The sequence below is a fragment of the Halictus rubicundus genome, chromosome 11 (genome assembly GCF_050948215.1).
Source record: "Halictus rubicundus isolate RS-2024b chromosome 11, iyHalRubi1_principal, whole genome shotgun sequence".
Taxonomy (NCBI): domain Eukaryota; kingdom Metazoa; phylum Arthropoda; class Insecta; order Hymenoptera; family Halictidae; genus Halictus; species Halictus rubicundus.
The window spans coordinates 14,840,442-14,855,906 of NC_135159.1; the positions used below are offsets into that span (position 1 = coordinate 14,840,442).

At 47.6% G+C, this 15,465-nt stretch overlaps 2 protein-coding genes across 2 annotated transcripts; one reads left to right on the forward strand and one right to left on the reverse strand.

Moving 5' to 3' along the window:
* The first annotated feature begins 842 nt into the window (after window positions 1–842).
* On the forward strand, window positions 843–3,710 carry Hyx (cell division cycle 73 hyrax). The gene is made up of 4 exons (XM_076795908.1): window positions 843–1,084; window positions 1,546–2,813; window positions 2,935–3,076; window positions 3,242–3,710. Exons 1-4 carry the CDS (start codon window positions 954–956, stop codon window positions 3,276–3,278), a joined length of 1,578 nt encoding a protein of 525 aa, XP_076652023.1. The 5' UTR covers window positions 843–953; the 3' UTR covers window positions 3,279–3,710.
* A 2,171-nt stretch (window positions 3,711–5,881) lies between these two features.
* On the reverse strand, window positions 5,882–9,369 carry LOC143358776 (doublesex- and mab-3-related transcription factor A2). The gene is made up of 3 exons (XM_076796211.1): window positions 9,099–9,369; window positions 6,756–6,995; window positions 5,882–6,590 (listed from the first exon to the last, which is right to left on the reverse strand). Exons 1-3 carry the CDS (start codon window positions 9,303–9,305, stop codon window positions 5,955–5,957), a joined length of 1,083 nt encoding a protein of 360 aa, XP_076652326.1. The 5' UTR covers window positions 9,306–9,369; the 3' UTR covers window positions 5,882–5,954.
* Window positions 9,370–15,465: the final 6,096 nt, after the last annotated feature.

The window sequence follows — 15,465 nt, forward strand, 5'->3', positions numbered from 1 at the left end:
CTCCGTACAGCGCCAATTGGCGTAGTGGCAAAACGCTCAAACTGTTGGGCAACGTGACCGACGGATTAGATTATACTAACAGCGCCACCTACCAGAGCATACTGGAACTAATCGACAACAACCTTTGAGTTTTTGCCACTAGTGGCGCTACTAACATATTCCCTACCTACCGTGCATTGTCAGGCAGTTCCATTATCTTCTACTGGATGGCGCCACCATAACCATCGTATCCGTCGGTCACGTTGCCCAACAGTTTGGGCGTTTCACCACTACGCCAATTGGCGCTGTACGGAGGTCGGAAAAAGCTTCCCAAGTCTGCCGCCAGTGTCGCCACTTACAAAAATGATAAACGTAAATAAAAATAATATCAGAGAGGAAATGTTAGTGAACACGCTCGGGGTTCTTTTAGAGCTTCTCTAGGAGCCATAGAAGTCGCACCCACTCTGGCATTATTAGGAATCCGCTGCTAATGATGCAGATAAGATGATGCAGGTTCTGGTCTAGGCTAAAAATTGGACTAGGGGGCAGCACTATACCGGGACACTAAAATCCCGGACATGAGCACTCTCATTTCCTCTCTGATAATATTTTATTGCTTCCCCAACAACATTTTTCAATTTCTAATAGCTCAACATGAAGCTGAAAGACTGCACTATATTATAGACTGATTATAATTTGGAAAGAATTACGATAGCATACTAGAAAAATGTATACTGATTATCTCACAGTCGACGGCACCAGAGCTTTTATATTTCTATCCCTTCCTGTAAAAATATATCAACGTCTCAAAGAAATACCATAATCCGACGCATGATGTGCATAAGGTGCATTTATAGATCTATATAGTCCTTGTGGTAGCCGAGAATCACCGAGAATTTTCTCTGGTGGTAGGGACTTTTTCTGGCATTGCTGTTTACCAGACCAGCCGAAAGGTAGAGTAACAGTTTGCAATCATGGCGGACCCGTTAAGCTTGCTGCGGCAATATAACGTGAACAAGAAGGAGATCATCGAACGTGAAAATCAGATAATTTTCGGGGAGTTCTCCTGGCCGAAAAATGTGAAAACGAACTACTTGACATACGGGTAAGTTGTGCTTAAAATAGTCAAGCCTTAATCTAGACAGCTGTAGCTTGGCATGGTTCTTCCATTGGTCTGTCTTCTGCCTCAACGTCTCCCTACCACCGAAAATAACAAACAAACTACGGGAAAGTTGTCAACGTTCTTAGCACACGATTCACCATTATGGGCATTCGAAAAAAAATCCCCAATCAAACAAAATATTTTCTATCGTCTTTCCCCCGCGATACCTTTGGTCATTAATATTTTGGTCACGCAAACAGAAAGGAAACAACACTGCAACGTGACATTCCTGCGCGGCTCCAATTTTTTCCTTTACGACCGCGAGAGTTACGACACTAAATATTTTTCAAAGGCGAATAAGAATTATTTAAAAAAACACATGACCCTGCGCTTGTCTACGATGAAACAAAAATTAATATATTTATGTAAAAGAAAAATCAAAATGACAACGCATTCTTTTATAGGTCAGGCAAAGAGGGAACCCCGAAAGAATATTACACCCTAGAGTGCCTGCTATTTTTACTGAAACATGTGCAGCTCACGCATCCCGTGTATGTGCGTCAGGCAGCCGCAGAGAACATACCTGTGGTACGTAGGCCTGACAGAAAGGACTTGCTGGCATACCTCAACGGAGAAACAGCCACATCGGCCGCCATAGACAAATCTGCTCCTCTGGAGATCCCTACTCAAGTGAAAAGAACCGCGGAAGATGGCTTGGAGAGCGGCTCTTCTAAAAAACCACGCTTCGAGGAGACCCATGTACAGAAGGTCAAGGAACAACTTGCGGCTCGGCTAGATGCTCCTAAGGAAGCTTCTGTCACGGTGGACAACATCAAGTCTCTTTCGGAGGCAATGTCGGTCGAGAAGATTGCGGCCATCAAGGCGAAACGTTTGGCCAAGAAGCGCACAACAATTAAAGAGAACGACGACATCGGGATGGGCTCGGATCTGCGCGTGATTCTGATGGATGTCGACGACACGAAGGACATCGTGTCCAGGGAGAGGCAGTGGAGGACGCGCGCGACCATCTTGCAGAGCAGTGGGAAAATATTCGCCAAGAATATATTCGCGATTCTTCAGAGCATCAAGGCTCGCGAAGAGGGCAGGCAGAAAGGTCCTGCAGCACCCACCCCTATGGTCACTCCTCGATCGACGCCAATGCGCCCTCTTCCTCAACCAGCCGTCTACAACCGTTACGATCAGGAAAGGTTCATCAGGCAGAAGGAGGAGACCGAGGGATTCAAAATCGACACAATGGGTACTTATCACGGTATGACCTTGAAGTCCGTGACAGAGGGTACCAATCCAGCAGTCAGGAAACCACAGCCAAACCCTTCAACCGCGCCCAGTTCCGGTTTGCTGCCGACCTCCGCTGCTAAACTGACTCCTCAACAAGCGGCTCAGAATAAACGGCCTAGCAGGACGCCCATCATCATCATTCCCAGCGCGAATACATCGCTGATCACGATGTACAACTCCAAGGACATTCTCCAGGACCTGAAGTACCTAAGCAACGAGGAGAAACGCGCGCAAGGTACCAAGAGAGAGAACGAGGTCCTCCTGCAACGCCGCAAGGAAGGAGGACTCACCGTGCCATACAGGGTTGTCGACAACCCTCAGAAACTTACCAATGCAGACTGGGAGAGGGTGGTTGCCGTTTTCGTCATGGGGCCAGCCTGGCAGTTCAAGGGGTGGCCATTCGATGGCAACCCTGTTGAAATCTTCTCGAAAAGTATGCATGCATATCCACCACAATGGAGTGTATTGTGTTACCACAATTCCTCGGGAATTGCTGATAATTTATAAAAAGTGTTGCTGGTCTAATGCTATACTAATCTGTACAATTCTTACAGTTTGCGCGTTCCATTTGAAATATGATGAGATGAGGCTGGACGCGAATGTGGCTCGCTGGGCTGTGACTGTGATCGAACTTAGCAGAACAAAAAGGCATTTGGACAGGGCTGCGTTGATGGTATTCTGGGAACACCTGGACAAGTGTGTATAAACACCTAGACCCATTATTACGATCAGTTTGCGGAATTTTATGCAAAATAAAAATTGCCAAACGATTCAAACGACTACGTTACAAATGCATAAAATCCGCAATCTAAGTGTTACACATTGATCATCCTCTAACCGTTTGAATCGATATCGTTACAGGCATATGATCAAGAACAAGCCGCACCTTCGATTCTGAATCGAGTAGCGTCGTGGGCAATGGCATGGACTTCCAGGCGCAATATATTCGCTTCGTAACAATTGAACTTTGTACATACGAACAATTAGAGTCTAACGCCTATGTATATAAGTCTGTCGAAGCGCTTTCGATCCGGAAGAAAGAATTAATCTTTTGTTTTTCCACGCGCAATATGCTGGACTGCGGAGAAATGATCGTTCTTATCCGAACATAGTGACGGGAAGCTCTTAATTGTTATAATTATTTAACGCAGAACTGACACGTGCCTATCGTTCAGCGAATTAGTTTTATTGTTGACAAACGTAATGTGTAGAGAGATAAAGAGACCTGCAATGAATTTTTGGTATATTCGTATTGCGTACCAAAAGAAAATAGAAAAAGATAATGTTATTCGAGGAACAAAAAATAAAGAGAAACGACCAATTCATGTAATCCCGAGGTGTTTCGCTGTTTTATACCCCCCTCTCCCCTCTCCCCCTCTTGAAAGGATGAGAAGATAAATATTTCTTCGGTTTCGAGCGGAGCGAATTAGATTTCCTGGCACGGCGTCACGGTTCCTCGCGATTCGGGGCACGACAGATTGGAGGCGGCCCCATGGGGCAACAATGGGAAACTGTGTTTTCCCTGGCCGGAGCAAAACGCTTCCGGGCATCGACAGTTGCCCGGCGATATCTCTCGCTGTTTACACGGACAATTGAATCTTCCTAACTCGATTACTGCCGCCCTATTAGCTCAGCGACTGCGATAGCGAAACTTTGCACTTTTCTTCTTCGAACCACCACCGAGAAATCTTAACATTTTCGGCTTGCGTGTGTCCAGTATACCCTGAGAATGCGGGAATTTTCTATTCTAATGAAAACACTGAAAAAAATCAATTTCGTCATTTATGGTCGAGTATACGGGTACACGCTTCCGAAATTAAATAAAACAAAGGGTTGAAGAGGCACCGCATCCTTGAGTACGGGCGTTATTTATCGGTAAATAACGTATAAATAGACTGCGGTTGTTTACACGTTTTTTTGCGACGGAGAATCGAGTGGCTGAGAAATTAACACGTTCGCGATCAGTGCCACGCATGCGTGACGATCACGATCAAATTAATTTTGCGCATTATTTATCATTCTGACCTGAACTTGTAACATTTTTCATATTTTACAAGAGGATCGAGTATTGTAACTGTGAAGCAGATTACTGAAATTGTTAAGCCGCTCGCGAACGTGTTAACAAACGTCCCCGATTCGTCGGGATTGTTAACAGCGGGGCCATTTCGTTTTTAGAAATTTGGCTGCAAAAATATGAGGCGCACAAGCGTCTACGGACAAATATAGCCAAACTATTTATGCCTGAGATCTCGGGCTGTAAGTTCAAGACCAAACCGCTGTGCTTTGATACACCGGGTGAGCAAGAAACAGTTCCAAAATTATAACCAAAAAATTGCCGATCCTCGAAACCTTCTAATTTTACATTTTCCATGAGGGAATAGGGGTTCAAGGATCGACAATTCGATTTTTCGCAATGCACCAATAGGGGCGCGCAAACCTAACTCACACCGTCGATCCGCCATACCGTTGCCCCCAATTGCCCTTCGCTTCAACCTTGGGAAATCGGCGCATAAAATCGCGATCGCGCAAGGTCGAATCTTTCGGGCGATCAAAAGGGGTTAACGAAAGATTCGTCGGCAATTATCTTGGTATATTTTTGTTCTTTTGTATCTTGGCGATCGATAAATCCCGTGGGCGGTCTCTGAAACTCGGAGCACCGGCCGGCAGGAATAAAAACGGGCAGGAGTTTGACGGTCACCGGGAATGATATTCTAACAGGTTTTATTTCACGCTCGACAATCAAAGGTCAATCGATAGATTGTGGAAGGCCGCCAGTGGAGCAAGTGATGCGCGCCGGGGGCCACGCTCCGCTTGTTCCAGCGCTCGGCCGCGCTGAACTTTGAAGATTAAGGTCTGCCGATCACGGAAATCCCCTCGCTGATATCAGCACCGATCAGCGGCGAGAGCTCGTTAAGCACACGTGGAAAAATTTCACGCATGATAACGCCGGCAACGGATCGATCCTCCGTCATGCGAACCGGGAACTCGCCGCTGCTCGCTGACTTCTTGTCTCTAAACTCGCTGTTTACGTTCGGGTCTAATTTTACCGAACGGTTTCGCGTTTCTACCGGGCTCCGACATTTAAGTTCCTCTTAACAGCTGCGCAGAGAAAATATATCAAATTTTAGAGGATGGCCGAGACTGCTAAACACAAGAACAGTTCATCCTGTTTTCGATTATATTATTCGAATTACTCTCGCTCGAGAAGTCGCGCGAACAGAATTTCCAAAGATCCACAGGTGGCGCTAACATAACCTATAATTTTGTTGCTTTTCTTGTTTTGCTTTAAGGGAACTTGTAGGTGCACTGTTTACCGAAACTACTAATTTTAACGACTAATTTTACCGAACGGTTTCGCGTTTCTACCGGGCTCCGACATTTAAGTTCCTCTTAACAGCCGCGCAGAGAAAATATATCAAATTTTAGAGGATGGCCGAGACTGCTAAACACAAGAACAGTTCATCCTGTTTTCGATTATATTATTCGAATTACTCTCGCTCGAGAAGTCGCGCGAACAGAATTTCCAAAGATCCACAGATGGCGCTAACATAACCTATAATTTTCTTGTTTTGCTTTAAGGGAACTTGTAGGTGCACTGGGTGCAGTTAGGCTGTACGCAAGCAGGCATCCCAGGCATGATAGGGGGCAGATGAAGGAACCCCGGTCTGGACGGAAGGTGTTCTGTCACCTGGGCGTAGACGTGATCCCTTATCTGTTGTTGCAGGCCAGCGTTGAAGTAGCTGTTGTACTGAACGTTCAGGGCAACGCTTTCTTGATCGTGCTTCGGCAACGCTGTGCAGGTGGCAGCGTCCGCCACGATGCTCTTCGGGAACTGGTCGGGGATGATGTTCAGCACGCAATAGCTGTCGCTGTAGAGGCTCCTGGAGAGGTTCGAGTAGATGGGGGCTAGCATGGAGCCGGTCAGTTGGTCGCTCGGTCGGGTTTCATTGATGCTTTGACCGGGTGGACGGAAGGCCGACGCGTAGGCGGTTGAACCGATGCCAAGGCTGTCGCTGGCGAAGTACTCTATCGCCTTCAACAGGTCCTGGCCGCACCTCTGCAACACCAGTTGCAGCACCGACAGCTTCGTGTTCGGGAACAGCCGGGCCAGAGTGTCCACCGAGGTCTGGGACACGTTGCTCTCTTTCGACTCCTCTTGCTTGCCGCCGTTGAACACCAGGCTCTTCAGCTTCGCCAGGTTCTCGCCAGGCTGTCGACAAAGTGGACAGAGGTGTCTCGGTTAAAGGACACCTAGGTATCTCTTCAAATTATGATGATGGGAGGGGTAATTTAAGGAAAAAGTGGAGCTTGATGATGACCTTGAAATTACAGTATCGAATATGGAGGGACATATCTGTGTAATACTGACGCTTACCGTAGGAGGTTCTTGACCTTGGATCTTGGAGTCCTCCTTCTCCCGCTCCTCGGACTTCTGCTGTCCGCCCTCGGGCGATGATTGCCCCTGCTTCTTGCCGTCAGTGGATGACTTAGGCTCGGTGATCGCCATGCCGAAGATCTTGCCGGGTGGCAGCCGGTTCATCTTCTGTCCAGTCGCCACCTTGGCCATTTTCAGGGCGATGGCGTCCTCGGCTGCCTGTTGCCTCTTCAGTGCCACCTTGCCAACCGCCACGCAAACAACCAGGAGATCATCATTCGGCGTTCGATCACGAACGGATCGATCCGGCCCGTGGTTTCGGGTTCCGATTTAGACACCGTGAGACGTGCATGTGCTCGCTCAGCGGGGAACGTCAATAGAGAGATACATATGGGACCATTTGGCACCGTTATTCTCCCCCCCCCCCCCGCCGGACCACCCACGGAATTGTTTCAGTTTGTCCGGGTGATCATCGATCCTGACCCTGTGTGTCCGGGACACTTTTAGACTTTACGACCGAACGATGAAGGAACGATCGATCGAGCTTCGACCGTTCGCAGAAGACAGCGGAGCATGTCTTCTGTTGCGATGATGATGTCAGGTGACTTGATTCGAGTATTCTGGGACCCAGCTGATGAGAGTTCGCCACTGATGGGCGTTTCGAGGACTTTGATACTGACGCTCGAGGAACTGCTATTCAGGACTACTTTGTGAAGGGACAATACCAGGGTTTCACGAGACTAGATGAGGGCACCTAACTTCGGACTGATGATCAGCAACGGGGGAGCTAAGTACTCTTCTAGGAGCCAGCTAAAGCATCTCAACTTGCACTAGGGGGTCTGGGTCGGCTAGGCCAAAAATAAGAATAAGCAACTGTAGCTGGTGTGCTAAATACTCTTCCAGGTCCTAGCTAAAGGATCTGAATACTCACTAATAGTACATATTAAAATCCTTTGACTGTCTCAAAAGAGGATCCATTGCCTCAGATACTTAATAGACCACAATAGGGTCTGGCTCGACTAGGCCAAAAATAACTATAAGCAACTGTAGCTGGGATGCTAAATACTCTTCTAGGGCTTAGCTAAAGGATCTGAATACTCACTAATAATACATATTAAAATCCTTTGACTGTCTCAAAAGAAGATCCACTGCCTCAGGTACTTAATAGACAATAATAGGGTCTGGCTCAACTAGGCGAAAAATAACGATAAGCAACTGTAGCTGGGGTACTAAATACCCTTCCAAGTCCTAGCTAAAGGATCTGAATACTCACTAATAGTACATATTAAAATCCTTTGACTGCCTCAAAAGAGGATCCACTGCCTCAGATACTTAATAGACAATAATAGGGTCTGGCTCGACTAGGTCAAAAATAACAATAAGCAACTGTAGCTGGGGCTCTAAATACTCTTCTAGGGTCTAGCTAAAGGATCTGAATAGACAGATAGACATTTCCTCAATAGACAACATTGGAGTTTGACTCGACCAGGTGAAAAATATTGACCAACTGGAGCTGGCGTGCTAAATACTTTTCTAGGACCCCGACGCACACCAACAAGGCGTTCAAAAATATTTTGACCGAAGATCCATTGCACCCGAGGGGTTTCCTCATCGCAGGCAAGCGTCCGCGTTTGCATCGACCGTGTCGGAAGCTGCGGGCGAGGTATCGGGTGTCATAATGCTCGCGCAAACAGAAATGAAACGCAACACCGCGCGTTAATGGATTTAATTCCCCTGTCCCCGCCACGGCAAAGAGCGCCGGCAAACGGAAGAGAACAAGATCGAGTGGCACAAGTGCGTCGAATGAAACCGGATCATCCCCCTTCCTCCTTGTCTCTGCTACGGGGTTGGAAAAATCATCGACGACATCCTAATGAATAGCGGGCTGATTAAATATTGTACTTTTCTCGATTGACCTTTTCTCCTCATCGGCTTAGACTAGAGAGTCTGATGTCGCTCAATCCAAAGATCAACTGAGGTCAATTAATTTTTTTGTTTTGTAATATTCGAATCCTATGGCATAAGTTATGTCACATAACACGATGATCCTCTCACATTCTTCGATACCTGAATATCAATTTACTATTTATCGTTTGATACCTGAGCATCGTTTCATTATTTACAAACAAGTGAGTTTACGAATGATCGAAGGGTATTTTTGCACGGCCTCTGTATCTTGCAAATGGTGCACAACATTTTCATTGCGCATGAAAATTTTCGACCCAGTCACAACGTTAAACGCGTGTACGGTGTAGTTGTTTAGAGTCGCGAGAAATATGCATGCACTGAGATGGAGGATAAAAATTGAAAGAATGAATGAAAGGGTTGAAAAGGACAGCTCACCTGCGCCGCCATGACTCTCTGCCTCTCCGCTATCAAGGAGCACTTAGGGCAAAGACAGTCCCGGTACCGGCATTCCCTCTTGTGTCCCCTAAGCCACGAGATCAGCCCGTGGTTCCGGCAACGTGCACACTTCGGCCTCCTCTGCTTGGTCTGGCCATCTTCTTCGTCCTCGTTCTCCGGCTTGCTTCGACTCTTCCCTCGCAGCATCCTCTTCCAGTCACTTCGGGACGAACGATTTATGCTACTTCCGGTGCCATCACCTCCGGCTCTCCAGGTGTGGAAATTTTCGGCTGCTGGAGGTAGCTGATCGGCAGCCACGGGTGACGAGATTTAGGCGACCCGGAAATCAATTTTAAACCTCGGCGACCACCGATAGTAAATTTTGGATAATGTTGGGAACGGAGAGATTCGAGTGTTCACTGGCCACAGGTGAAATTTAGGTCGTTGTACCCAGAGGTAGCAAGATTTACTGACAAGACTTAGAGGAGCAGCTAGTCAGGATTCGGACACGGTCAAGGGGGATTATCGTTTTCGCGGTTCTTGATGCCCGACTGAGCGGCAGCCCGTCTTTCCTCGCCGAAAGAAGTCTCCGCGGACTCCATCCGGCTGTGATTCGGACATTCTTCGCGACGATTGGCTCCGTGCAACGGGCTACGCGCCTCCAGCATCCCCCCGGACCGGCAACAAGACAAACATCCACCGGACCACCCTTTCCCGTCGATTGGTTCGCCGATGTTTGCCTTTGGTTCCCGCCACTCCTCCTGGAGGACGCCGGGCTAGGCCTCCTCTTCTAGGTCTCGCACGGCGTCGACACTTCCCCCGGACACGATCGATATCGTCGCGAACGGAATCCGAAATTGACCCTGCGATATATCTTTCAAAGTTTTCACGATCTTCTATGGGAATTTTTCTGGAGAACAGTGAAGGTATGGTGAAAGTGGAAGGTATTAAAAATCGAGCCTGCATGTTCAAGAATCAAGATTGTATAATTTCGCAGTTTTATCTTTCACGAGTACAGATTCGCAGCCGGTTAACGATTTGTTCTGAGTGGATAATAATGAACGAGCCGTCGTAACAATAAATCCGGTGTCGTCGTTCGATTCTCGGTACTCGTTTTTCCCTTTTCGGCTAGTGTTTCTTTTCCTCTCGTTTCTCCCTGTTGTTCGAATTCGAACAACGCGCGCGTTCTCCTCCGGTGTGCCGTTTCTCGTATACACGCACGCTTTGGGGACGCGCGCTGACCAGCAGCCATGATATGTGATTCCTTCTCTCTCTCTCTCTCTCTCTCTCTCTCTCTCTCGCTCTCTCTCGTTTTTCTCTACGTGGACGATCGCGATCAGAAACGAGAGAAGAAGACCAAGGAGAGAAACGCAACGCTATATATTATTAATCTTTTTCTTTCTTTGATCGAGTTCCAGTCGTTATTTTTCGAGAGACACCTGAGAGTCAATGGATGGTGGGGTGCGCGTGGATATATGAGATATTATATATTGATATGGTACTTTTCGTTGATACGTTCGAGGATACGTTATAAATTCTTTTTTCCTACGACCCTACTTCTTCTTTTTACATTTTACGAACTCGATTTCTCGAAGAATAATGTCCTCTTTTTGTCTTCTCTTCTTTCTCTCCCGGTTCTGGACGCGATCGCATTTCAAAGTTTCCCCTATTAGTTTCGTTAAAAGATCCCTTTTACACATCGATTTTCCGCAGGAAGCGCGTGGTGCGGCAACAAAGCATGCTCTTTCTCTCCTTTCTTTTTTTCTCGTGGTATCGTTTTTTTTTGCAAACCCATTCTTCTCCCTCTCGAGAATATTTTATCCAGAGGAATTTAAATCGTGTAATGTGGTGGTGTTTTTTTTTTTTTTTTTTTTGAAAATCGATCATCACTTAACAACAAGCTTAAGCCTAAGTAAACTCCATAAATATAACGGACAACGGAATTTTTGGCACGGACGACCTCTTCTTAGACATTTTCGACCGGTAACCTGTTTTTTCTTGCTCGAGGACTAGAAAACACACTTTTTCCAACTTATTTCTCGAGGACGTGCGCCCCGTCCATTTCCTCGAGTGTAACTATACAGAGAGACAAATCTAGTTGTTTTTTTCCCCTAATAAACTTCAAAGTGATACACGGGGAGCGGCACCAATGATAATTAATTATCTAATATGAGGGCCTCTTAGAGCTCGACCTATACTACTGCCAGATAAGTACAATTTCGAGAAAAAATCCTATAGCACTTGGTGAAGAGATTCGATCCTGGATCGATCTGGTGGCAGTCGGGATACCTAGCAGCGACGCCACCGAGCCTGTTTACATCTGGTGTATTACCTCCCAGCTATTTAAGACACTAGAGTCACTCGACCCGAAGATTAGCGGATACACGAATGTCCTTTTAGAGGGACTATGCTACGATCGTTATTTCTCGACCCGCCTGAGTCGACTATTTTAGCGTTTCATCTTTTTTTTTCTTATCCCCGATAATATCGCCCGGTTTTCGTCCTCGAGCATCAGTTTGTCCCGATCGATCGCCGAAATATCAAAGTACGTGGACACCGGGACGGTATCCTCGTTCGCCGCGGAGGGGACGAGAGATTAGGGTTGCGGGGGATTTAGGAGGGGTTTTCGTTAATGTCGATCAAGATCCATCGCGGTGGTCGTGCGTGCCGTGGCTGTATCCACAACGCGATAAAAAATTGTGCTGTCGATGTAAATTACGCTAGCCGGTCGCCGATCTACCGCGCACGCGCAGTCGACCGGCCGTGGAACAGAAATCTTCGTTATCGGCGGTGTTCTCGCGCGAACGAATCGACCGCTCGAGGATCGCGACACCCGGAACAGGGGAAACGAAGCAATCTCTCTCTCTCTCTTTTCTCTCTTTCGGAGAGAGAGAGAGAGAGAGAGAGACGCTCGAAAATCGCATCTAAAAACACACTATCGACAGAAAGTCTGGATTTAGGTTACTGGTCGAGCTCGAGACACGCATTACCGACCGAGCAGCGTCGGTTTCATCGATCCACGGCGAAGTGGGCGTGTTCTCGAGCGAATGGCGGGGAGTGGGGGGCGCGGGGGACCAATGGAACGGTCGCGGAATCGCGTCCGCTGCTCTGCAAGCGCCCGACCGGTCCCGGACAGCGCGCCCGTACAGAGGGGTATACGTGTTTCGCTGAAATTTTCGTCAGAGTAAAAAAGAAATGAATCGTTTTGTGCGCTGACAGTCGATGGCTGTCGGATGAACGACGTATATAGCGGCATGATTTTTTGGCGGCTACCATTGGTGTCCAAACTTTCTGTCAGTGGTGTGCGTACCAAAGTCGGGCTAGAAAGTCGGTATGTACCCTTGAATACGGAGAAAATCGTCGAAAATACGGTTCGGGGGTGAGGGGAGCGGGGCGGATGTCGAGTGTCGTGCGATTGGTCGAGGATCGAGTCGGTTAAAAAGAAACAATTTGCGGAGGCCCGCAGAAACACGCGAAAGGAACGGAAGTCGACCTACCGTCGCGCGAAAGAAGAAGCTCGCGATTTATGTGTTGGTCACACACTGATTGGCCCCGAAAAAATCAGAGGATACATTTCTTTTTTTTTTCTTTTCGTAAATTTTTCTCACTCACGCGTGTACCGGTATATCTCGCATTCTCATACTCTCTCTCTCTCTCTCTCTTTCTCTCTTGCTCTCACTCACTCACACTCTGTGCGTGTGTCACTGCGTGACGTCAGTGGAACAAATACACCGGGTCGGCGAACGTCGCGACGCGACTGCAGAAATTTTGTTCAATTTGTTTATCAGGCTTTCCAGTCGCGCCGCGATTTCGGGGCGCACAATATCGACGATTTTTTTGTTTTTCATGTTGTCGTCTGTATTTGTTCCATCGATGCTGCGCGCGTCTCTGTGTATATGTGTGTGGCTTCGCATCGCTTTGTCTCGTGCCCTCAGACGGCCTTTTCTTTTCACGCTGGTCGAGGGTCGATTTCATAAGGTCGGATCTCCGGCGTCCCTTTGACTAGACTCTCCGTTTAACCTTGCGTCTAAATATACGTGTAACAGTGAGTACCGTATATGTACATACAATCATACACAGATAAGCGGGTATACAAGTGTGCTCTGTGTGTGTGTACATATGTGTTTGTGTGTGAATGTGCATGCATCAGGTTGTCGGGGAATTGACTTGTTCCACGGGAGAGCTCTCCCACCAATTTCAATTTTTAAAAAACGAACAAGCAATTTAATAAAAAAATATTATTAACGAATTAAAAATTAAATCATTCACTCATCGTACCATCCCTGATGCAATTCCCTGTGAATTCCCTTACCTCACTGCATTTCCATTTGTTTTCATCGCACAGGGGAAGAGAACATTCAACTGTTCGTACGAGCACAGTATTCCCTCGTTACATGTCCATTGCCCGCTGGCTCGACGAATATCGAGGTCGAGTAAAATATACTTTCATCTTCCTTCTTTTCCTGACTGGTACATGAAACGAGGGACTACTGTACAAGCTCAGCAATGTTTTGGTGTTTCATCGAGTACAGTATTGCCTCGTTGCATGTCCTCTGACGGGCTCAATAACGAGCATGTATCGAGGTCGGGTAAAATATACTTTCATCTTCCTTTTCTCCCTGACTCCTGGTACATGAAACGAGGGACTACTGTACAAGCTCAGCAATGTTATGGTGTTTCATCGAGTACAGTATTGCCTCGTTGCATGTCCTCTCACGGGCTCAATAACGAGCATGTATCGAGGTCGCCCTCTTCCGAGCAAAACAGGAGTTCGAGCTGGTTTGACCCGGTACACGGAACGAGGGACTACCGTGGAAATTCGGTTGGTGGGGATCCGAAGAATGAAACCGGCCCTCGAATATGGCGGCGACGCACGCACGCACGCACGCACGTAATGCTATTCGCTATAATGAACGATCTGCCCTCGTGTTATCAACAACGTCGCGCGGAACAGTACACGTGCGTGTCCCGTGTTCTCTGTCCGAACCAGCGCTGCGCAGCGCATTCCGATGGTTCGTTAACAACGGTTAACAATCGTAGTAACAGTGGCGTATTTTTTTGTTTTTTTTTTTGTTCACGGTTCTGGCGATCCCTATATTCGAAATCGGTATAATATCGACGGTACGAGTTTTTGTGTGTTCGCTGATCGGTGAACGCGCGTTCGACATTGAAATTCGTCCCTTAAATGCTATCGTCGCGTATCGAGAGGGGTGTATAGAGGCGTGTGTCCATTAAAATGCCCGCCGGGGCACAGGGGTTCTCAACTCGGGGGCTCCGCGGAGCACCAACGGAGCCAGTTAAACGCGAGGGGTCACAAAGTCGCTGTTGACCGCGGGTTAAAATCAGCTCTCTCTCTCTCTCTCTCTCTCTCTCTCTCTCTCGCTACCGATCAATCGTCTAAAATAGCCGGGGCTAGGTTCCCGATTAAAAGTCAGCTGAGAACCGCTGCGCAGAGGTCGCTGTCAGCGTCACAACTTCTAGCGAATCGCGGCTCGACCTTCCCGCTATAATTGAGAAACCTGTCTCGCGACGTGCTCCTGCTGGCGGGAAAAGCTTCAAGCTGACGGTCAACCATAACAAATGGCACGTGCGGGTGCACTTGCGATCATCGTGCTAAATAGAATTTCATACGTCGCCATCCTACTCCACAAAATCAGAGCACCAATCAACTTCAACGAGAATATCATCCGTCTTCCGAATGCTGTAACTCCGTAAAAAAGAGTCTACCTTATCTAATCGCAAAGATTTTACACCCCCAAATTCAATTCCGTCGAAGAAAGGTTGTTTATCTTACAAAATTGACTAGAAAACTGAAGGTGGTTTTAATTCGAATAAATCTTGCAAATTCAAACGACCCTATGGAGTCGAAAAAATTTGTCCAGCAATTTATTTCAATATGTATGCATAAAGAAAAACCCTGAATTTTTTCCCTGAAGTTACAGCAGTCGCAAGATCTCAGTCAAAATTGAACAAATTTGAAATTCTATTTTACTTCTGGAAAAACGAAACCAAAAATCGGTTCGAACACGTGGTCCGCAAGTGCCATGGGTACGATGCGGCTCGGACGCGAGCCGATATCCCCGTAGGGCAGCGCTTCGTGGGCGGGCGCCCCAGGTGGGCGTGGCTTCGTTGCCCTCGGCTCTGGCGGAGGCGGGGCAGCGGCCCGTGGGGGCTCTTTTCGGTCTCGAGCGCGTGCAGAGCGGGTCAATCTCAGCTCGGATCGTGATCGTTCGCGCGGAATCTTTTGTACTTTGTTCGGGGCCGATCTCGACGCGCTCGAGACGCGAATGGAAAGTTTTTCCCGCGCGCTGGGAAAACTCGTGGAGTAGCCTGAGAGAGAGTCCCTCTAATTAGCGTCTCCACGTGA

Bases quoted from the DNA above. Each gene is read 5' to 3' on its own strand.
- Hyx (XM_076795908.1), top strand. From the start codon at position 954: ATGGCGGACCCGTTAAGCTTGCTGCGGCAATATAACGTGAACAAGAAG. The intron at 2,814-2,934 runs GTATGCATGCAT...CAATTCTTACAG, and splicing joins TGTTGAAATCTTCTCGAAAA to TTTGCGCGTTCCATTTGAAA. The intron at 3,077-3,241 runs GTGTGTATAAAC...ATATCGTTACAG, and splicing joins TTCTGGGAACACCTGGACAA to GCATATGATCAAGAACAAGC.
- LOC143358776 (XM_076796211.1), bottom strand. From the start codon at position 9,305: ATGCTGCGAGGGAAGAGTCGAAGCAAGCCGGAGAACGAGGACGAAGAA. The intron at 6,996-9,098 runs GTGAGCTGTCCT...GCGGTTGGCAAG, and splicing joins AGAGAGTCATGGCGGCGCAG to GTGGCACTGAAGAGGCAACA. The intron at 6,591-6,755 runs GTAAGCGTCAGT...CTTTGTCGACAG, and splicing joins AAGGTCAAGAACCTCCTACG to CCTGGCGAGAACCTGGCGAA.